Source organism: Homarus americanus, unplaced genomic scaffold (assembly GCF_018991925.1).
Source record: "Homarus americanus isolate GMGI-L3 unplaced genomic scaffold, GMGI_Hamer_2.0 scaffold16894, whole genome shotgun sequence".
Lineage (NCBI taxonomy): Eukaryota > Metazoa > Arthropoda > Malacostraca > Decapoda > Nephropidae > Homarus > Homarus americanus.
In genome coordinates this window covers 444,976-469,654 of record NW_024746541.1, presented here as the reverse complement: position 1 = coordinate 469,654, position 24,679 = coordinate 444,976, and the positions used below count along the sequence as shown (strand labels likewise).

General features: G+C 43.8%; 2 protein-coding genes across 2 annotated transcripts in view; both read right to left on the bottom strand.

Moving 5' to 3' along the window:
* LOC121879363 (adhesion G-protein coupled receptor G6-like) lies at window positions 1–24,475 on the bottom strand. Its single transcript, XM_042385967.1, has 11 exons — window positions 24,105–24,475; window positions 23,069–23,871; window positions 19,532–19,695; window positions 16,656–16,788; window positions 12,046–12,283; window positions 11,598–11,811; window positions 11,159–11,291; window positions 8,481–8,610; window positions 7,123–7,248; window positions 6,350–6,492; window positions 1–3,616 (listed from the first exon to the last, which is right to left on the bottom strand). The coding sequence occupies exons 2-11, from the start codon at window positions 23,303–23,305 to the stop codon at window positions 2,345–2,347; spliced, it is 2,790 nt and encodes a 929-aa protein (XP_042241901.1). The 5' UTR covers window positions 23,306–23,871; window positions 24,105–24,475; the 3' UTR covers window positions 1–2,344.
* LOC121879364 overlaps window positions 24,475–24,679 on the bottom strand; it is a 38,319-nt gene continuing 38,114 nt past the window's right edge. The window contains exon 13 of the mRNA XM_042385968.1: window positions 24,475–24,595. Coding sequence (XP_042241902.1) covers window positions 24,479–24,595 — 117 coding nt within the window. The 3' untranslated portion in view covers window positions 24,475–24,478. The remainder of the gene's footprint in view (window positions 24,596–24,679) is intronic.

Genomic DNA, 24,679 nt, shown 5'->3' with positions numbered 1-24,679 from the left:
TATCATTGTAATATTTACTATGTATATTACATGTATACACAAAGAAACTAGAGCTGATTATCTTAACACTGATTTACATAATACTATAATACTTTATTTGTTGTACACAATAACAGTTGGTGACACACAAAGGTTTCTGACTGTCAGATGATTAGTAGTAATAAGTATTAGCTTATACATTAATGCCCAGTACTGACCAAAAACACTACGTAGTTTTATATTATAGAGTAAATTTCTTCATTAAGGACAGCGTCTTTCTTAAGCCCACATCACCGAGTGTGTTGTGGGCCGGAGTGTGTTGACCTGTGGACGAAGCACAGGTCTTTCCGCTGACACTGGTAGACGCTATAAAGTCTGGGAGCTGAAGAGGGCCAACCTTGTATATTGAATGACAACAGTGAGTGAGAGAGATTCACTCATGGCTGGCCGACAACACGAACACAATACTAATACAGTACTGTAATGACATGTAATACCTAATGTCTCCACACTAGCAGTATCTGTGTTAAGATAACAAGCACTACAACTACCATATTCACAACTTGCTGGTGAGGCACACACAGACTAGTTCATTGTTACATGCTAAACAAACTGACCTATTTTTTGTTAAACTCAGAACAACACGTTTACAGTCCCTTATGAAAAATGACATGACAGTTGTGGCCAATACTTATAAAGTAAGAGAACCAAGCACTTAGAGCACTTAGAGCACTTATGAATACAATACTGGATCTTGGCAACACCTGGGGGCTTAGTAACTATCAATGTACTACACTTACATCTATATACATACAGCACCAATTAATATACCAGTAATACATTATATTTTGTGGCCAATCTTCAGTAATTATCCTCAATACATTATATTTTGTGGCCAATCTTCGGTAATTATCCTCAATACATTATATTTTGTGGCCAATCTTCGGTAGTTATCCTCAATACATTATATTTTGTGGCCAATTTTCGGTAATTATCCTCAATACATTATATTTTGTGGCCAATCTTCGGTAGTTATCCTCAATACATTATATCTTGTGGCCAATCTTCAGTAATTATCCTCAATACATTATATTTTGTGGCCAATCTTCGGTAATTATCCTCAATACATTATATTTTGTGGCCACTCTTCAGTAATTATCCTCAATACATTATATTTTGTGGCCAATCTTCGGTAATTATCCTCAATACATTATACTGCACAACACAGGACAGTATTGGGTCAATTCTTGTAAACTTATCCTGAGGTGTAATGAGTGAGCACCACACCATGTGGTCACACCATAATCCACATACAGCACATGGTCTGCCATACACAATGACACATGGTCTGTCATACACATGTGCCTGCGTCTGTCATACACATGTGCCTGTATCAGTCATACACATGTGCCTGCGTCAGTCATACACATATGCCTGTATCAGTCATACACATGTGCCTGCGTCTGCCATACACATGTGACTATCAGTCATACACATGTGCCTGTATCAGTTATACACATGTGCCTGCGTCAGTCATACACATGTGCCTGTCATACACATGTGCCTGTGAGTGTAGACAAGCACCCTGTATTCATTGTTAGATCAAGTCAAAAATATAAAATCCTCGAGGTGATCCAGTAATTCATAACATGATGCTTCATGCGAGTGTAAGACCGTGAGAGGCGAACTATGTTGGTGTTACTAATGTTTGTAATAATGCTGCTCGTACACCCACACTCAGTACATAATGCTGCTCGTACACCCACACTCAGTACATAATGCTGCTCGTACACCCACACTCAGTACATAATGCTCCTCGTACACCCACACTCAGTACATAATGCTGCCCGTACACCCACACTCAGTACATAATGCTGCCCGTACACCCACACTCAGTACATAATGCTGCCCGTACACCCACACTCAGTACATAATGCTCCTCGTACACCCACACTCAGTACATAATGCTGCCCGAACACCCACACTCAGTACCCAACACACGCTCCAGTTCCCCTACAAGTGAGAGTTGGAGGAACATTCCACAATTTGCTTCACAATAAAAGCTCTTCTCTCACACTCATGTTGGTCAGTTTAATACATGACAATTACTAACACTATTGCTTAGTATTTTAACATATATAAAGTGTTTTTGAACCAGTGTTTACCAGACATCACCGTATTAGTAGCTGTATACTACACAACACTATCACTTAGTTCACACCAACACTTTTAGTAAATATGAGTGAATGTTTCTTCTTGTTTGTTACAGTAATATCCCTCATATAAAGTCTTATTGTCTTACTTTAAGAATTTATTCACTGAGTTGATAGACTAAATGTTACATACAAGAGTTATGTATTTAACTTCAAGCGAGAGATGACCTTGGGTCCTCCCACTCACCCAAGGTAAACACGGATGCGGACCTCCGTAAGTCTGATGGACTTATGTGAGGTGACCCCACCTGTCCTTCACTGTTGGCTCTGATGAGAGTTCCTGCCCACTGTGATCCTTTACCTTGTCCCGAAAACATAATAGAGTGTTTTGTTGCTACTCGCTGTCCAGCAAGAACAACACAGTCACCACTCCTTAAAGCTGCTTCTGTTCTCACGGACTCAATTACTGGGTTCATACTGTCCTTGTGTTCCACGTGTGCTAGTGGGATGATCTGGTCAGTTGCTTCAAGCACCTTCTCCTCCTCTTCATTCACTGGATCACTTCGACCATCAGGGGGAGGACGAACAAAGTGCCAGGAAGAGTCATCGCCCTCCTTACCCTCCGTCAGTAGCATGAGGGATCCCAGAGACCTGCCTGGTATCAAAGATTGTGGTGTGGCAGCTTCCGGTAAGTCTTGTGACATAATATTACTCGAGAGGAAACCTGGAAACTGATCCACATTACAATCCTTGGAATTGGACGGCTGATTAACTGAAACAAATCCACGATTCTCTGGACGTAACATAATTAATGACTGTGGCCTATACAAAGTCCCATTCTTGTTGCTGTGTAAAGATTTTTCTTGCAATGTTTCACTAAAAAATGACTCTTGGCGAGGAGACGAGGCGTGGCGCTGAGGAGGCGTGGCTTCTGTCGGTACTGGTTTAGTGGGACTATTTATTACAATCTCCTCCTGGGGTCTTGTCTTGTCAAGCTCTAAGCCACTATTACTAAAGCAATGGACGAGGCGAGAAAATAGTGTACTCATGGTAGTTCGTGATGTTCCCATGCTGTACCTGTGATCACTTCCATTCTTACTGTATGCTGTTGAACCATTTCTCTTGACGGAAGATGGACGTTTGACGGATGTTCTGGGTGAAATTTTGGTGGAGATGGATCGTAGTGAAGAATGATTGTTGCGAGGTGGTGTTAAGGCAGATGAGGATGTATGTGCTGAAGAATGTGTAGAGTGGGTGTGTGTGGTGGGAGGCCGGCGTCTGAGGGTGCCAGTAGTGAACAATGTTATCCATGCAGCGCGAGCCTCGGGGTGCTGAGCCACACGGACAACGAATATTATCACCCCCTGTAGTGGTGTGGTCACGCAGAAGATGTACTGCAGTGTTATGCGAGCCCAGCCAACACTGACCGCTCCTGCCACCCACGTAACACCCAGCAGAGCCACCACCGTCACCGCTCCCCGCACCTGGTGACGGTAAAAACATATTATAATACATTGTAAAGTGATGTGTTATATGTACCACGCTGACAACACTACACCCATCCTGACAACAGTATATCACGCTGACAACACTACACATCCTGGCAACAGTATATCACGCTGACAACACTACACCCAGCCTGACAACAGTATATCACGCTGACAACACTACACATCCTGGCAACAGTATATCACGCTGACAACACTACACATCCTGGCAACAGTATATCACGGTGACAACACCACACATCCTGGCAACAGTATATCACGCTGACAACACTACACATCCTGGCAACAGTATATCACGCTGACAACACTACACCCAGCCTGACAGCACTGCACCCAGCCTGACAGCACTGCACCCAGCCTGACAGCACTGCACCCAGCCTGACAGCACTGCACCCAGCCTGACAGCACTGCACCCAGCCTGACAGCACTGCACCCAGCCTGACAGCACTGTGCACCAGCCTAACAGCACTGCACCTTAGCCTGGACAGTTAAGCACTGCACCCAGCCTGACAGCACTGCACTCCAGCTCCGACAGCACTGCACTCCAGCCTGACAGCATCTGCACCCAGCCTGACAGCACTGCACCCAGCCCGGACAGCACTGCACCCAACCTGACAGCACTGCACCCAGCCTGACAACATCGCACCCAGCCTGACAGCACTGCACCCAGCCCACAGCACTGCACCCAGCCTTGTGTTCACTGTAGGCAGTATCCTGGTCTTGAATTACCAGCAACACTGTCTAATATAAACATTCAACTGTTCCCCTTGTGCCACTCACCATTGCCCCAAGTATTACTGATATAGGCTCATCAACTGTTCTCAGCCACCGTACCATTGCCCTTACATTCCTGGATAGGCTCATCAACTGTTCTCAGCCACTCACCACGTTCTTACATTACCGATAGGCTCATCAACTGTTCTCCAGCCACTCACCATTGCCCTTACATTCCTGATAGGCTCATCAACTGTTCTCAGCCACTCACCATTGCCCTTACATTACTGATAGGCTCATCAACTGTTCTCAGCCACTCACCATTGCCCTTACATTCCTGATAGGCTCATCAACTGTTCTCAGCCACTCACCATTGCCCTTACATTCCTGATAGGCTCATCAACTGTTCTCAGCCACTCACCATTGCCCTTACATTCCTAATAGGCTCATCAACTGTTCTCAGCCACTCACCATTGCCCTTAGATTGCCGTTAGGTTCATCGAAAACGTTTATTACACACAATACAAGTCTATATATCTATCTATCTAAATATTACTTCACTATCTGTCTCAGTGAGGATGATGAAGGTTCACACAAACCCGTTGAGGCCGTCTCTTACGTCATATAATGAAGAAAAATTTAATGTAACAATCTTGTGGCAGCTGTGGTTGTAGTTGAGTTGCTAATTCATTAATATAATTTTCTTCATTGTTTTAACAAATATACGAACATTTGTTAACTTCTCATGACCTTAAATAACAATTAATAGTTTATTATTATAAAAATGTTACTTTAGGTTACAACATCTTGTTATCTAGTGATCTTGTTACTTGCTCCATATACATGTTTCACTTGGTACAGCTCATCATGGTAAACAATGGATCGACTAGTGCCTGTTTGCACTTGTTTGCTTGAGTCAAATTTATCAGCAGGTTCTTTAATGATTACAGTTTTTAAGGTTTCTGTTTGGCAGTTCTAGAATGTACCCAACATTGTCATTGTTGGACGCGAGTTTAGCCAAGGCATCAACTCTATCACGTTCACTAATGCCTATGTGAGAGGGGATCCACAGCAGCTTGATCCTGATACCCTCGTCAACAAGACACATGTGCTTGTGTCTGGCTTCAGTGACAAGCGGGTGACAATCTGAGTTTAGGGTATCAAGAGCAAGTAGTGAGGATAAGGAGTCAGTGATGAGACTGGCAGTGTCTTCAACAAGTTTCAGGGCTGTGAGTTTGGCAAATAGTTCAGTTTGTAGAGTGGATGACCTGTTACTAATTCTAGCTCATTTCTCTATTACATTACCAAGTTAGTTAGCTGTTGTACAGGTGATAGGTACAGGTGATAGTTAGCTGTTGTATGGTAGGTGAGGTACAGGGGATAGTTAGCTGTTGTATGGTAGGTGAGGTACAGGGGATGGTTAGCTGTTGTATGGTAGGTGAGGTACAGGGGATAGTTAGCTGTTGTATGGTAGGTGAGGTACAGGTGATAGTTAGCTGTTGTATGGTAGGTGAGGTACAGGTGATAGTTAGCTGTTGTATGGTAGGTGAGGTACAGGGGATAGTTAGCTGTTGTATGGCAGGTGATAGAGTGTTGTATGGTAGGTGAGGTACAGGGGATAGTTAGCTGTTGTATGGTAGGTGAGGTACAGGGGATAGTTAGCTGTTGTATGGTAGGTGAGGTACAGGTGATAGTTAGCTGTTGTATGGTAGGTGAGGTACAGGTGATAGTTAGCTGTTGTATGGTAGGTGAGGTACAGGTGATAGTTAGCTGTTGTATGGTAGGTAAGGTACAGGTGATAGTTAGCTGTTGTATGGTAGGTGAGGTACAGGTGATAGTTAGCTGTTGTATGGTAGGTGAGGTACAGGGGATAGTTAGCTGTTGTATGGTAGGTGAGGTACAGGGGATAGTTAGCTGTTGTATGGTAGATGAGGTACAGGGGATAGTTAGCTGTTGTATGGTAGGTGAGGTACAGGTGATAAGGGTGAGTCTTACCTGGGCTAGGGTGATGGGAGACTCCTTACTGGGTGTGGTGGAGGGTGAGCGAGGTTTGTGTGAGCGAGGTCGTCTCCCACACACCACACGAGTCACCATCACGAACACTATACAGTTCACCATTAAGACACAACAGATGGGTCCTGCAACAAATAAATATATTACATCTTATATAACAAAGATTGGTTAGGTTAGGTTAGGTTAGGTTAGGTTAGGTTAGGTTAGGTTAGGTTAGGTTAGGTTAATAGTTACCCATATATGTGGAGTAGTAGACAGCTGGGTTGGGTTAGGTTAGGTTAGGTTAGGTTAGGTTAGGTTAATAGTTACCCATATATGTGGAGTAGTAGACAGCTGGGTTAGGTTAGGTTAATAGTTACCCATATATGTGGAGTAGTAGACAGCTGGGTTAGGTTAGGTTAGGTTAATAGTTACCCATATATGTGGAGTAGTAGACAGCTGGGTTAGGTTAGGTTAATAGTTACCCATATATGTGGAGTAGTAGACAGCTGGGTTAGGTTAGGTTAGGTTGGGTTAATAGTTACCCATATGTGGAGTAGTAGACAACTGGGTTGGAGTTGATTTGGAGTTAATAGATTGCCCATATGTGGGTAATAGTAGACGGCTGGGTTAGGTTAGGTTAGGTTAGGTTAATAGTTACCCATATATGTGGAGTAGTAGACAGCTGGGTTAGGTTAGGTTAGGTTAGGTTAGGTTAATAGTTACCCATATATGTGGAGTAGTAGACAGCTGGGTTAGGTTAGGTTAATAGTTACCCATATATGTGGAGTAGTAGACAGCTGGGTTAGGTCTGGGGCTGATGACGCAGAAGCCGTGACTCTCATCGCCGTACACGTCCAGGTCAGCGATAAGAGCTGCTGCTACTACCACGATGGGAGCTCCTGCAACACAACAACACTATGATGAGTACTCCTGCAACACAACAACACTATGATGAGTACTCCTGCAACACAACAACACTATAGTGAGCTCCTGCAACACAACAACACTTTGATGAGTACTCCTGCAACACAACAACACTATGATGAGTACTCCTGCAACACAACAACACTATGATGAGTACTCCTGCAACACAACAACACTATAGTGAGCTCCTGCAACACAACAACACTATAATGAGTACTCCTGCAACACAACAACACTATGATGAGTACTCCTGCAACTTTAACAACACTATGGTGAGCTCCTGCAACACAACAACACTATGATGAGTACTGCAACACAACAACACTATAATGAGTACTCCTGCAACACAACAACACTATGGTGAGTACTCCTGCAACACAACAACACTATGGTGAGCCCCTGCAACACAACAACACTATGGTGAGCCCCTGCAACACAACAACACTATAATGAGTACTCCTGCAACACAACAACACTATGATGAGTACTCCTAAAACACAACAACACTATGATGAGTACTCCTGCAACACAACAACACTATGGTGAGTACTCCTGCAACACAACAACACTATGATGAGTACTGCAACACAACAACCCCACTATAGTAGAGTACTCATTACCAACACAACAACACTATGATGAGTGCTCCTGCAACACAAGTTCATCTATGTAATAATATATAATAATTCTTATATTATGGTAGGTTAAGTTAATTAATAGGTTGGGTTATGGTAGAGTTAAGGATTGGTGTAGGTCAGGTTATGGTAGGTTAGGATTGAGTGTAGGTTGGGTTATGGTAGGTTAAGTTAGTGTAGGGTAGGTTATGGTAGGTTATGGTAGTGTAGGTCAGGTTATGGTAGGTTAAGTTAGTGTAGGGTAGGTTATGGTAGGTTAAGTTAGTGTAGGTTATGGTAGGTTATGGTAGTGTAGGTCAGGTTATGGTAGGTTATGGTAGTGTAGGTCAGGTTATGGTAGGTTAAGTTTGTGTAGGGTAGGTTATGGTAGGTTAAGTTAGTGTAGGTTATGTTATGGTAGGTTATGGTAGTGTAGGGTAGGTTATGGTAGGTTGTTAGTTTTTCATCAGAGTGTTTTATCTTCAGATGAAATGAGCGGGAGGTTCATTGTTCAGGTGATCTACACTGTAATACTAATACTGTAACACTAATTAATACAAAATGTAGGCAGACGTTGACACACAAGAACTCACCCCAGGCAGCGAACACTCTCTTGGCCATAAAGTTGGTCTCTGCTGAGGCGAACACGGTGATGAGGAGTTGGTACATGTTGGCTGCCTCCACTAACATCCAAGCGAAGGCAGCTATCACCAGGTAGTGGAGCTGTGGGTGTGTGTGTGTACTGTGGTATATTTGTTCATTTCTATGCATACACACACACACAAACATGCACACTTAATATACACTTCTAATACATACACACCACTTAACACAAACACACACATGCTCCTAATACATACACACACCACTTAACATACACACACACACTACTATTACTACTACTACTTTGCTGTCACTTGAAATCGAGTATGACGATCATCCAGCTGTGATATAATGATATGAGTTATTAAGGATGTCACCTAGGTTGGTGAGGTCTGAGGTGACTAAAGAGGCCGATACGGGACCGGCAGGATCGTCCACAGATGTTGCACATGTGGAGGGCTACATTCTAACGCGGGAGAGGCGGCGGCAGCGTCTTTCCAGCTTTGGCGTTTCTCTGCCTCGTTATGCAGTCGGGCTAACTCGAAAGCAGTGATAAATTTTCAAGTGGTGTTCTTCCAAGTGTTATGTGGAGTAATCGTCTCCCAGGTGAGGGGGTCGATTTGGCACTTTTTCAGGTTTGTCTTAAGACTATCCTTATACCTCTTCAGTTGTCCGCCAGCGTTACGTTTACTATTCATTAGGTGACTGTAAAGTAGCTGCTTTGGCAGTCTACTGTCGTCCATGCAGGCCAGTCCAATGTAGTCGTTCATGGATAATGGTAGCCTCGATGCTCCTACTGTTGGTGTCAGCGAGAATACTGGCATTTGTTCTCTTGTCTTCCCAGCGAACTCATAGGATGCAACGTAGACTACGTTGGTGAAAGTTTTCAAGTGCCTTGAGGTGCCTCCCGTATGTGACTCATGTCTCACTGCAATATAGCAGGGTGGGGAAGACCACTGCTCGATATACGTGCAGCTTTGTAGAAAATTTCAGCTCCCTACAGCTGAAGACACGATTTCGGAGTTTGCCAAAGGATTGAGATGCACATCTGATCCGATGCTGAATCTCTTCATCGATGTCCGTGGTGGTGGACAGGTGGGAGCCGAGATACAAAAAGTGGGCAACATTAGAGAGGGTAGTACCGTTAAGCTGGATAGATGGTGAAGGTGTGTCTGAACCAGGGGCAGGTTAAAAGAGAATCTGAATCTTACGTACATTCACCTCAAGGCCGAAGTGTGCATACGCGTCTGCGTAGGTGTTAAGGATCTCCTGTAGGTCGTGTTCAGTGTGAACAACAAGGGTGAGGTCGTCTGCATACTGAATTTCAGTAATGGAAACTGCCGACACCTTTGTTCTTGCCTGGAGTCGTCTTATGTTGAAAAGACCCTTCATCCAGTACTCAATGTACAGGGTAAATTGGCACTAGCACGAGTAAGAAAGGTAGCCAAGAATATGGAAAAGAGAGATGGTGCCATTACACACCCATGTTTAATCCCTGTTTGGATGAGGAAGAACTCTGACTGGGTGCAGTTGTGCTGGACGCTGCCGTTCATGCTATCGTGGAGTTGCCTCACAATGGGACTGAATTTTGGTGGGCAGAAATAATGGCTGAGGGTCCACCAGAGAGCTTCCCTGTTGACTAAGTCGAAGTTCTTGGTTAGGTCGATGAAAGCCTTGTACCCGCTACGACGCTGTTCTCTGCACTTTTCTTGTATCTGGCGGGCAGCAAAGATCATGTCAGTGGTGCCACGTGATGATCTAAAACCACATTGAGATTCTAGGAGGAAGTTTTCCACCTCAGGAAGAAGTCTGTTTAGTTGGACTCGGGTGATAATCTTGCCAGCTACGGACAGCAGTGAGATCCCACGGTAGTCTCCACAGTCTGACCAGTCACCCTTGTTCATATAAATATTAACGATGGAGGCGTCTTTAAGAGCTTGGGGGATTTCCTCCTTTTCCCATATATTCTCCAGGAGAGAGTGGAGACGGCTGGTAAGCAGAGGTCTTCCAGGCCCTGAGGCTTTGATATTTTTCATCTGTTTGATGGCAGTAGCTACCTCATCCAGGGGTGGAGGATAGCTGAGGTGGATTAGCTTTGGATGCTGAAGGACATGATGGGTAATCAGGACATCCACATGGGTGTTTCGGTTGAGCAATGAATGGTAGTGCTCTTTCCAGCGCTGAAGGAGTCCTTCATCGTCTTTAATTATGAGGTTACCCTCAGATGAGCGGAGGGGGTGTGCCACGAGTGACTGGCCCATAAAATATTTTAGTGGAAATGAAAAATTCGTGCATCTTGTGATGATCTGCAAGTTTTTGTGCTTCACATGCTTTATTTTTAAGCCAGTCGTTCTTTAGGTTGTAAAGTTCCTGTTGGGTTGCCACTTTCTTCTCAGTCCGAGACTAAGGGTTGTTCTGCCAGTCAGTAAAAGCAGCACGATTATCATCGATGAGTAATTTGATTGCCGGATTATTTTCATCAAACCAGTTAACACACCCTGACACTCACTCAACACACCTTGACAGTTAACACACGCTGACACTCACTTAACACACCCTGACACTTAAAACGCCCTTACGCTCAATAAATACACCCTGACACTCACTTACACACCCTGACACTCACTTAACACACCCTGACACCCACTTAACACACCCTGACACTTACAGCAGCTGCGAGAACGGTACAGGCAGGTGAGGGCGGCTTCAGCTGTGCTGCCACGATAAACAAAAGGTTGAGCAAGAGGAGCGCCAACGACAAATTCATCACTATTTTCCCACTTCGGTCACGGTTGAGAGTCCTGGACACGTAAGATACATATTATTTAAGGAAAGTATCTAATATATAAGAGGCACGTGTTCAGGGAAGTATCTGACACATAAGACGTGTTCAGGGAAGTATCTGACACTTAAGATATTCAGGGTAGTGTAATACATATAGTACGTGTACAGTATTATTGTCACAACAATAACAACAATATTATCTTAATAACTAATATTATAATAATAACTCAACATTAACAACAAACTAGAGGCTGTTATCGCCACACCCCGGGCAGGAAAGGTGGCAGAAACACCGCTAAAACGAACGTACACCAATCAAATACCTGAACAAAGCGTAGGTAGCTACTGTAGCGGTGAGGCCAGCTGTGCTCAGTGCCAGGCCTATGTAGGTGATGATGGAGAGCGCCTGACCGTGGATGCCGAAGGAAGATGGCAAAGGGTCCAAGAGGATGGAGAATGCTGTCAGGTGAGTGGCTTGACACGTTGTCATGCTTCCCACTGTCACTGTTGTCATGCCTACCTCTGACCACTCGTGATCTTACAGTATGAAGACAATTGGTTATATATTACAATCGTTTATGTTATCGTTGATTATATAACAGTGCTTATTATTACAGTTGGTTATACAATAATAGGGTGTAGTCCCACACCTCGCACATCCCAAAAGGCACCAATAATTAAGGTTTAGTAATATTTAAAATATATAACAACAGCCACACAGAGAAAATGAAAACAAATATGTCCGCCCCACTGTGCAATAACAGTACTCACTGAGGTCGTCCCAGTAGACACAGAGAGGGAGGTGGTGCTCCCCAGCTGGTATATGGTACACAACAGGTTGAGTTAGGTTGGTTACCACAGTGTTGGTGACCCTGGCAGTGATCACAGGCATCCCGTCCCCACGATCATCCCTAAAAAACTTATCGTTGGAATAAGACACAAACTCTAGTCTGACGTGGTCTTGGCCTGCCTTACTTAGTACTTGTGGAGGCAGTCTTAAGAACAGTTCCTGTGGACAACACAATTGATAACTTTAATATTATACAAACAACACTAAGTTATTATTACAAACATCAAAAAGAATTTTCTTATAACCCTATGAAGTACTGTCTGTGTGAGGTACTGTGTCTGTGTGAGGTACTGTGTCTGTGTGAGGTACTGTGTCTGTGTGAGGTACTGTGTCTGTCACACACGACTACTACTTTGCTGTCACACACGACTACTACTTTGCTGTCACTCGGACTCAAGTATGACGATCATCCAGCCATGATAGAATGATATGAGTTACTAAGGATGTCTCCTTGGTTGGTGAGTACTGAGGAGACTACAGAGGACAATACGGGACCAGCAGAATTGTCCACAGATGCTGCACGTGTGAGGGGCTACATATAGTGCGGGAGGGGGGGTGCGGCAGCGTCTTTCCGGCATTGGCACTTGTCTGCCTCGGTATGCAGTCGGGCTTACTAGAAAGTATTGACACCTTCTTATGTGGTGATCCTCCAAGCATTACAGTGTGGAGTGATCGTCTCCCAGGTGAGGGAGTCGATTTGGCACTTTTTCAGGTTTGTCTTAAGACTATCCTTATACCTCTTCAGTTGCCCGGCAGCGTTACGTTTACTATTCGTTAGGTGACTGTAAAGTAGCTGCTTTGGCAGTCTACTGTCGTCCATGCGGGTAACATGGCCAGTCCAGCGTAGTTGTTCGTGGGTAACGGTAGCCTCGATGCTCCTACAGTTGGTGTCAGCAAGAATACTGGTATTTGTTCTCTTGTCTTCCCAGTGAACTCGGAGGATGGAACGTAGACTAAGTTGGTGGAAGTTTTCAAGTGCTGATATATAGCAGGGTGTTGAGAACCAAAGCTCGATATACGTGCAACTTTGTAGATAATTTAAGCTCCCTGCAGCTGAAGACACGGGTACGGAGTCTGCCAAAGGCATGAGAGGCACATCTGATCCGATGTTGAATCTCTTCATCGGTATCCGCGGTGGTGGACAGGTGGGAGCCGAGATACCGAAAGTAAGTAACATTAGAGAGGGTAGTACCGTTAAGATGAATGGGTGGTGGAGGTGTGGTTGAACCAGGGGCAGGCTGAAAGAGAATCTGAATCTTAAATCCATTAACCTCCAGGCCGAATGTGCATACGCATCTGTGTAGGTGTTCAGCATCTCCTGTAGGTCACGTTCAATGTGAGCTACAAGGGTGAAATTGTCTGAATATTGAAGTTCAGTAATGGAAGCTGCTGACACGTTTGCTCCTGCCTGGAGTCATCTTATGTTTAAAACACCCTTCATCCAGTACTGGATGTCCACCTCGCCGGCTAAATTAGCACTGGCACGAGTAAGGAAGGCAAACAAGAAAATGGAAGAGTGTTGGTGCCAGTACACACCCTTGTTTAACCCCTGTTTGGATGAGGAAGAACTCAGACTGGGTGCCATTGTGCAGGACACTGCCGTTCATGCCATCGTGGAGTTGCCTCACAATGGCGATGAATTTTGGTGGGCAGCCAAAACGGCTGAGGGTCCACCAGAGGGCTTCCCTGCTAACCGAGTCGAAGGCCTTGGTTAGGTCGATGAAAGCCATGTACAGGTCACGACGCTGTTCTCTGCACTTTTCCTGTATATGATGGTCAGCAAAGATCATGTCAGTGATACCATGTGATGGTCTAAGGCCACATTGAGATTCTGGGAGTAAGTTTTCCGCCTCAGGAAGAACTCTGTTTAGGAGGACTAAGGCGATAATCCTGCCAGCTACAGACAGCAGCGAGATCCCACGGTAGTTGCCACAGTCTGACCGGTCTCCCTTGTTCTTATAAATATTGATGATGGAGGCGTCTTAAAGAGCTTGGGGGATTTTCTCCTTTTCCCACTAATTTTGCAGGAGAATCGAGACAGGTGGGATTCCATCAGGGCCTGATGGTAGTAGTTACCTCATCCAGGGATGGAGGATAGCTGAGGTGGGTCAGCTCTGGATGCTGAGGGACCTGCTGGGTAGTCAGAACATCCACATAGGATGCCTCCTTCGTCTTTAATTAGCGAGTTACCATCGGATAAGCGGAGGGGGGCTGTTCCAGGAGTGATTAGCCCATAAAATGTTTTAGTGGAATTGAAAAATTCGTGCATCTTGTGTTGTTCTGCAAGTTTTTGTCTTTCAAATGTTTTATTTTTAAACCAGTCGATCCTTAGATCGCAAAGTTCGTGCTGGGCTGACGCTTTCTTCTTGCAGACAGTGTCAGCTTTGGTCCGAGACTGAGGGTTGTTCTGCCAGTCAGCTAACTAAGCACGTTTATCATCGACGAGTATATTGATTTCCGGGTCATTTTCATCAAACCAGTCCTGGTGTATTCTTTCGATCTGGCCGAGGGTCTCTGCAGACTTTTGCCATGACAGTGTCGTGAATTTATTTGGCACTGGGAATTGGGTTGTTTGTTGTCGGGTTCTTTATCAGCCCATGCTCGAGCTGCTCTCTGAAAGCATGTGCTACTGCTGGATCCTCCAGACGCTTAGTGTTAAAACCTCTTCCAGTGAATTGCTGCCTTCATCGTTTTGGCGCGCCGTGAAGTGAGGGCTTGGCTCTGACGATGATCAGTGTCACAGTGGTCTGAGCCACGCATGGCACGGTTGATGAGGACATCTCGGCGATCTCTTTCTCTGACAATGACATAGTCAATAAGATACCAGTGTCTGGATTGTAGGTGTTGCCACGAATCCTTGAACTTGTCGGTTTGCCTAATGAAGGTATTGGTGATAGGTTGTGTGCAGCACACTTGCTGAGGAGGAGTAGGCCGTTGGGATTACACTTGCCTAGTCCATTTCTCCCTATGGTTCCCTGTCAAATGCCAGCATCTCCGCCGACTCTGGCATTGAAGTCATCAAGGAGCAGAACCTTATTTTTTCTGGGGATAGAGGTCAGCAGTCTGTCAATGTCGGCGAAAAAGGCCTCCTTGATGTCATCCTCTGCATCCAGTGTTGGGACGTATGCACTGATGAAGAATGCATGACGTGAATGATCCAGTGGGACTCGGGGCGTCATGAGGCGCTCATTGATCCCAACAGACATTTCTGTAACCTGTTTAGGATGCATTGGCGGATATCAAAGCCAACTCCATAAATGCGTTTTCTCTCCGCAGCAGGATTACCCTTCCAAAAGAAGGTATAGCCAGACCCCGTTCCTTGAGTTGACCCTCGTCTGGGAGCCAGGACTCACTAATGGCTGGTATGTCGATGTTATACCTCGCCAGCTGTTTTGTCACAAGGGCAGCTCTTCTTTCAGGACGCTCATTTGTGCCAGTATCCAGAAGGGTCCTGACATTCCATCCAGTGACCGTAAGAGGTTGTATAGTTTTTTTTTTTTATTTGATCTGTGATTATGACTGTCTTTTCGACCGCATAACGATGACCTTACTGGGTGCGGTTGCTCAGCCAGGTTGGGTTCTTTAGACAGGCTGTTTAGGACACCTTTATTAGCCCTCTCCCCATGTGGGGTGAGCAGAGCGGCTCTCGAAAGGGCTGCTTAGTCGCACAGACAGGATCGGATTGCACTGCTGCCTAGATGTCAGTGTATAAACCACGATCTTATCTGTGCCGCTCATGTGCAGAGTTGTGACTAGAGACTCCCGACAGTACTCTCTGCTTGTCCCCGTCGCCACTCGTCCGTTGCCCTAGGACTTGTGGGGGTATAGGGGTTTTGATGATGATGAGAAGTATGATGAGCTGGGTGTTGGCTGCACGTGAGTTGATTTATGTGGTGAGGCAGGAGCACAGGCTGCAACCACACATCTTGGCTCTCCCTTTTTCCTGATCTAGTGGTGAAAGTGTTGCAATGGACTGCCGATAGCCAAGTTTGTTTGGTTTCGCCTTAGTAACCTGTCCATCATGCATTGCCTTCATCCACCGGTGATTTTTAGTTCGGTGTTTACTCCCGTATCCTTTTACTTATCAAGGTTAATCAGCAAGGCAGTGGGGCAGTGGTTGGTAGGCGCCATGACGTGTCCACATGATAGTGGGCTTATGCGCCATCCCTCACACAGCCACAGTACCTCACACAGCCACAGTACCTCACACAGACACAGTACCTCACACAGACACAGTACCTCACACAGACACAGTACCTCACACAGCCACAGTACCTCACACAGACACAGTACCTCACACAGCCACAGTACCTCCACACAGACACAGTACCTCACACAGCCACAGTACCTCACACAGCCACAGTGCCTCCACACACAGCCACAGTACCTCACACAGCCACAGTACCTCACACAGACACAGTACCTCACACAGCCACAGTACCTCACACAGCCACAGTACCTCACACAGCCACAGTACCTCACACGTCTTCAACAAGAGAACACTGCTATAAAGAGTGATGCATAAACATACCTGTGTAAGGGAAGACTCCATACTTCTCTTGTGTCTGCTGTCATGGTCATCAGTCGGTAGAGGAGTGAAAGTAATGTTGTCTGTAGCGGCGGCGGCGTCTACCAGCCTCGCCTCCAGTACAAGATTAGTTGATCTGAAACAACAGGGATCTTTAGTGTGTGTGTGTGTGTGTGTGTGTGTGTGTGTGTGTGTGTGTGTGTGTGTGTGTGTGTGCGTGTCTGTGTGTGTGTGTGTGTTTAATATTTGAGTTTATGCACTTGGGTTCATATCCTGGATTTTGTTCAAATTTCATTCAACAGGACCATTCTACATGCTGGTGTAAGAATCGAGTATTTAATTTAAATTAATGACTTTTGAAATGATTAAAGATATTTAGAAAATATAAATCATAATGTGTGCGTAAGTTTTAAATCACCTTCATATACATTTTCCAAAAGAAATATAGACTATCTTTACTAAATAAACTCGTTAGTTTTAACTTTCCAAAAATATGTCGTTTGGAAGTAAAAAAAAATGGCCTGACCAAATACCTTGCATTTCGGAACTTGAGGAAATACCACAATTTTAATTTTCATAAAAAAACACAACCAAACAACAGCTAACTATCCCCTGTACCTCACCTACCATACAACAGCTAACTATCACCTGTACCTCACCTACCATACAACAGCTAACTATCACCTGTACCCACCTACCATACAACAATAACTATCACCTGCCTCACCTACCATACAACAGCTAACTATCCCCTGTACCTCACCTACCATACAACAGCTAACTATCCCCTGTACCTCACCTACCATACAACACTAACTATCACCTGTACCTCACCTACCAAACAACAGCTAACTATCCCCTGTACCTCACCTACCATACAACACTAACTATCTGTACCTCACCTACCATACAACAGCTAACTATCCCCTGTACCTCACCTACCATACAACAGCTAACTATCACCTGTACCTCACCTACCATACAACAGCTAACCCGCCAATGTACTGACAGCCTGAGACCCAACAGAATTTTACCGGGTACACTATGTAAAGTCTGCTAGATTAACATGCATCTGTCCTGGTCCTCTGTGAGAGAAAAACAAAATATTGACAAGCTCGAAAAGAATGCAAAATAAAGCCCTCAAGAGTTATCCTAGGATGTCCCATGAGCACTAAAGTACTTAATATGAGGAAAGAACTAGGTATACCCAGTGTTAAAAATAGAATAATTGAAGTCAACCTCATGATAGCCCTGAGGCTTCTGCGTGGTGATCCTGATAACATTGTTTCCTTAAAATTGCTAGAATGTATAAACCATGGGACTACTGAGTCTAAATGGATCCAAACTACAGCTACATATGAAGATGTTTGGACTAGACCACCTGTACAAAGTTGAGACACAACAGCGCTTCCTGCCACCTGGCGGACAGTTCCCTTCGATATCACAATACCGACGTATCCGCCTAAAAAATTAATTATACAAAGCATTTATCTCCAACACACTGCCAAATTGAGAGCTCTTGAACACATACACACTCTACAGACTGATGATAATATCACACAGACCATCTACACTGATGGATCTCTTAACACCGCCTGTGGGAGGGCTGGAAGTGCTGTCAGTGTAACTCAAACTAACGGTAATACAACTGAAAAAGGAGTTATATTCCATTACTTGGCATCCACTCTAAAGCTGAATTATTTGCCAGACTCACAGCTAAAAGTTGTTAAAAACCACTGGTACACACAGTTCTCATCATCATTGATTGTCCTTGCCATCCTTAAGTTGTCACGCGCTTGTCTCTGAAGCCAGACACAAATATAAGTGCCTCGTTGACCGGGGTGTCAAGATCAAACTGCTGTGGATCCCTTCTCACATAGGCCTCAAAGAACATGACAGAGTGATAACGTAGCTAATCTTGCGTCAAACAAAGACACTGTTAAATACAACCTTCCTAATTACAGTTATATTTTTTTTAACAGTAAAAAAAAATTAAAACTGTAATTAGGAAGGAACTTGTGATGAATTTGACGCAAGCAAACAATTGTAAACAGGCACTAGTCAATCCAATGTTCACCAAGTAACAAGATCACAAGATGTTGTAACTGCTAGCCTTAGGTTAATATATAAATACCTCTGGCAGTATATCCTTCAAGCAGATGTGAACAAGACTAAATGTAAAGTGTGTGGCCAGACATATGGCCATACACTTGAACAATGGTACAGCACTAGCTCAAACGAAAATATAGCTGACATATTAATGATGGTTGCCCCTCATGTAACGAGGATGGTCGGCCCAAGGGCCACCTAGGCGTGAATTTGTTTAAGGTGTAGAAGCTGTCACCAACACAACAACCACACCCTAAGTTAACGAGCTGCATGACCCAGTGTCAAGGAATAGTCCGAAGACCGGACAACTCGCCAACTGCACTGGCAAACCATTACCCCGGAACACGATCCGCAAAAACGATTAACATCCAGGTTCCCAATTACTGCTGGGTAGACAGAGGCAAATGGCGAAAAGAAACTTGCTCATAGTTTCACCCTGCCCGGGGATCAAACTCGGATCTGCTCGCTTGCGAGGCGAGGATGCTGACCATTACACCAGAGGTCGCCCGTGCTGGCATATTAAGACTGTGTAGAGCATCCACTTTTTGCACCTAATAGCTATGACAGTTTCTGTGTATAGAACTAAACACACAACGTGCTTGAATACCTCTCATTGTAAATGTGAATGAGAAAAGTTTGTGAACAGAGTAAAAATTTACTTTCAAATCATCTAGTTCTCACACACACACGCAAACCTGACTTTCTAATACAAGTGATCTTTCACACACACCCGACACTCTCTCTCTCACCCGACTGTTGTTATAATTTACCTGAAGTCGACAGAATGACCCACTTCAACAGGTATATTTTGAACTAAAGTGTTGATGGTGTTGACTAAGTGTGTGGTGACGTTGCTGGTTTTCTCGCCTTCTGCCACAACCGAATCGTTCACATCCAGCAGGTTACTCAAGGCTGACACCATGTTGCTCGCGACCTGTCATCATCACCAACACATTAATAAGAGTTATGGATCACACGAAGATTAATCCTCCTACCTTGTTTCATCTTGATTCACAACACTAACACAAAACACATAACACTAACACACAACACTAACACACAACACTAACCAACACTAACACACAACACTAACACCAACACAACACTAACACACAACACTAACACATAACACTAACACACAACACTAACACACAACACTAACACATAACACTAACACACAACACTAACACACAACACAAACACTAACAACACTAACACATAACACTAACACATAACAAACACACAACACTAACACAACACTAACACATAACACTAACACTAACACAAAACACTAACACAACACTAACACATAACACTAACACACAAACACTAACACACAACACTAACCATAACACTAACACACAACACAACACATAACACTAACACACAAACCAACACAAACACTAACACACAACACTAACACATAACACAACACTAACACATAACACATAACACACAACACTAACACACTAACACAACACTAACACATAACACTAACACAACACTAACACACAACACTAACACTAACACAAAACACTAACACAACACTAACACAACACTAACACTAACACAAAACACTAACACAACACTAACACACATAACACTAACACTAACACATAACAACACACAACACTAACACACAACACTAACACAACACAACACACAACACTAACACACAACACTAACACATAACACTAACACTAACACATAACACTAACACACAAACACTAACACACAACACTAACACACAACACTAACACACAACACTAACACAAACACTAACACACAACACTAACACACAACACTAACACATAACACTAACACTAACACATAACACTAACACAAAACAACACAACACTAACACATAACACTAACACTAACACATAACACTAACACTAACACACAACACTAACACAAAACACTAACACAAACACTAACACATAAGCATAACACTAACACATAACACTAACACATAACACTAACACAACACTAACACACAACACTAACACACAACACTAACACACAACACTAACACATAACACTAACACTAACACATAACACTAACACAAAACACTAACACAAACACTAACACAACACTAACACAACACTAACACATAACACAACACTAACACACAACACTAACACAAAACACTAACACAACACTAACACACAACACTAACACTAACACATAACACTAACGCAACACATAACACTAACAAAACTAACACAACAGCACACAACACTAACACACAACACTAACACACATCACTAACACACAACACTAACACTAACACATAACACTAACACAAAACACTAACACAACACTAACACACAACACTAACACACAACACTAACACACAACACTAACGCAACACTAACACACAACACTAACACAACACTAACACATAACACTAACACTAACACATAACACTAACACTAACACACACTAACACAAAACACTAACACAAACACTAACACAAAACACCCAACACTAACCACAACACTAACACAACACTAACACACAACACAACACACAACACTAACACACAACACTAACACACAACACTAACACTAACACAAAACACTAACACAAAACACTAACACAACACTACCACACAACACAACACTAACACATAACACTAACACACAACACATAACACTAACACAAAACACTAACACAACACTAACACATAACACTAACACTAACACATAACACTAACACAACACTAACACACAACACTAACACACAACACTAACACACATCACTAACACATAACACTAACACTAACACACAACACTAACACAAAACACTAACACAACACTAACACACAACACTAACACACAACACTAACACATAACACTAACACTAACACACAACGCAACACAAAACACTAACACAACACTAACACATAACACTAACACTAACACACAACACTAACACACAACACTAACCACACTAACACACAAACACTAACACACAACACAACACACAACACTAACACACAAACACTAACACATAACAAACACAACACTAACACACAACACTAACACACAACACTAACACTAACACCAACACAAACACACAACACCTAACACACAACACTAACACACAACACTACAACACAACACTAACACACAACACTAACACACAACACTAACACACAACACTAACACACAACGCAACACACAACACTAACACAACACTAACACACAACACTAACACACAACACTAACACATAACACTAACACACAACACTAACACATAACACTAACACACAAACAACACATAACACTAACCACACAACACTAACACACAACACTAACACATAACACTAACACACAACACTAACACACAACACTAACACACAACACTAACACACAAACACTAACACATAACACAGCACACAACACTAACACACAACACTAACACACAACACTAACCGCACTAACACACAACACTAACACACAACACAACACACAACACTAACACACAACACTAACACACACAACACTAACACATAACACTAACACACAACACTAACACACAACACTAACACCTAACACTAACACACAACACAATACATAACACCTAACACACAACACAACACCTAACACTAACACACAACACAATACATAACACCTAAAACACAACACTAACACATAACACTAACACACAACACAATACATAACACCTAACACACAACACTAACACCTAACACTAACACACAACACAATACATAACTCTAACACAACACTAACACATAACACTAACACACAACACTAACACACAACACTAACACAACACTAACACATAACACTAACACACAACATAACACACAACACTAACACACAACACTAACACACAACACTAACACACAACACTAACACACAACACTAACACACAAAACACTAACACATAACACTAACACACAACACTAACACACAACACTAACACACAACACTAACACACAACACTAACACACAACACAACACACAACGCAACACACAACACTAACACATAACACTAACACACAACACTAACACACAACACTAACACCTAACACTAACACACAACAACACTAACACATAACACACAACACTAACACACAACACTAACACACAACACTAACACACAACACTAACACAACACTAACACACAACACTAACACATAACACACAACACTAACACACAACACATAACACTAACACACAACACTAACACACAACACTAACACAACACTAACACACAACACTAACACACAACACTAACACACAACACTAACACACAACACTAACACACAACTTACTGCTGGGTCCTGAAGAGCGTGTTCCACTAGTGCTGACAGCTGGTGTGCGGCTCTGGTCAACATGAGAGGACTGATGGTGGCGGGGGAGGAGGTGAGGTTGGCTACACTCTTGGCCGCGTCTTCCGCAGCCTTCATCGCCTTTCCACGACACACCGATGTATCTGTTTCTTGCCAGACAACAGTACCGTTTGGCAAAAGAACGCATGAACGTGTTGCTCCACTATACTGAGGTTCCATCACTTTTATTTTATCATTGTGGCTTTTTGTGAACTGTGGCGAACCAACTGATGTTCTAACAGTTCTTGATGGTAATTGTTCACCTATTTCAGAATGTCTCAATAACTCGTCGTCACTGGGAAGATACTGAGGCAAATCCTCTCTTCTTGAACTTGCAATTTGGGATAATATCGTTCCATTAATCCTTAACTGTTCAGCATTATTCTGTTGTTCAAAGTTATTCACATATGCTGTTAACTGATCAGATAGTTTCTCTTTAACCTGAGGAATCCTGTGGTCTGTTTCTTGTTGATAATAGTTCTTCTCCCTGACAGACGCTGCTCTACCTTCGTCAGCCTCAGGTGCTTCAGTCCTCACTCGTACAGATTGTGTTGCCACCTTGTGTTCTCGCCCCGCCTCTCCTTTCCCAATACGAGGCTCAGCTATTGGTCTGTTGCTTCTGTTCTCTTGGCGGCTCAACCTGTCTCCTGACCCTCTGGCACCATCTACTGACCCTCTAGCACCATCTGCTGATCCTCTGGCACCATCTGCTGACCCTCTGGCACCATCTGCTGACTCTGTGGCGCCATCTGCTGCTGTGCACACCACCCTCTGGCACCATCTGCTGACCCTCTGTGCACCCTCTGCTGCCATCTGGCTGGCCCTCTGGCACCATCTGCGCCCTCTGCTTTCCATCTCTGCTGACCATCTGCTAGCACCATCTGCTGACCCCCGACACCATCTGTTGGCCCTCTGACCCATCTGGTGACTCTGTGGCGCATCTTGCTGACACTGTGGCGCCATTTTCTGACCCCGACACCATCTGCTGACCCTCTGGCACCATCTGCTGACTCTGTGGCGCCATCTGCTGACACTGTGGCGCCATTTTCTGACCCCCTGACACCATCTGCTGACCCTCTGACACCATCTGTTGACCCTCTGACACCATCTGTTAACCCCCTGACACCATCTGTTGACCCCCTGACACCATCTGTTGACCCCCTGACACCATCTGTTGATCCCCTGACACCATCTGGTGACTCTGTGGTCCTCTGAGACTGGTGTTGGTCCACGTGACTCTGTGGGTCTGGCTCTCTCGTCGTCTGCTGCACCAACCAACCTGGTCTATCTTCCTGTTGTTGTTGTTCTTGTTGTTGGTGTTTTTCTTGTTGTTCATTTTCTTGATCTTTTTCTTTATCCTCTTCTTTTTCTTCTTTTTCTTGTTGTTGTTGTTTTCTGCCCCGGCCGTCCCTGGGGTGATGCTCGTAAGTTGGATACAATTAGTCTCCGCCTGGCATCATGATCATTTACCTTAAGAGAAACAAAAATTATTATACTTTAAGTTTGGTTAACTTAACTAATAGAGAATCAGTTTGTTTTGTGTGTTCTCTCCAT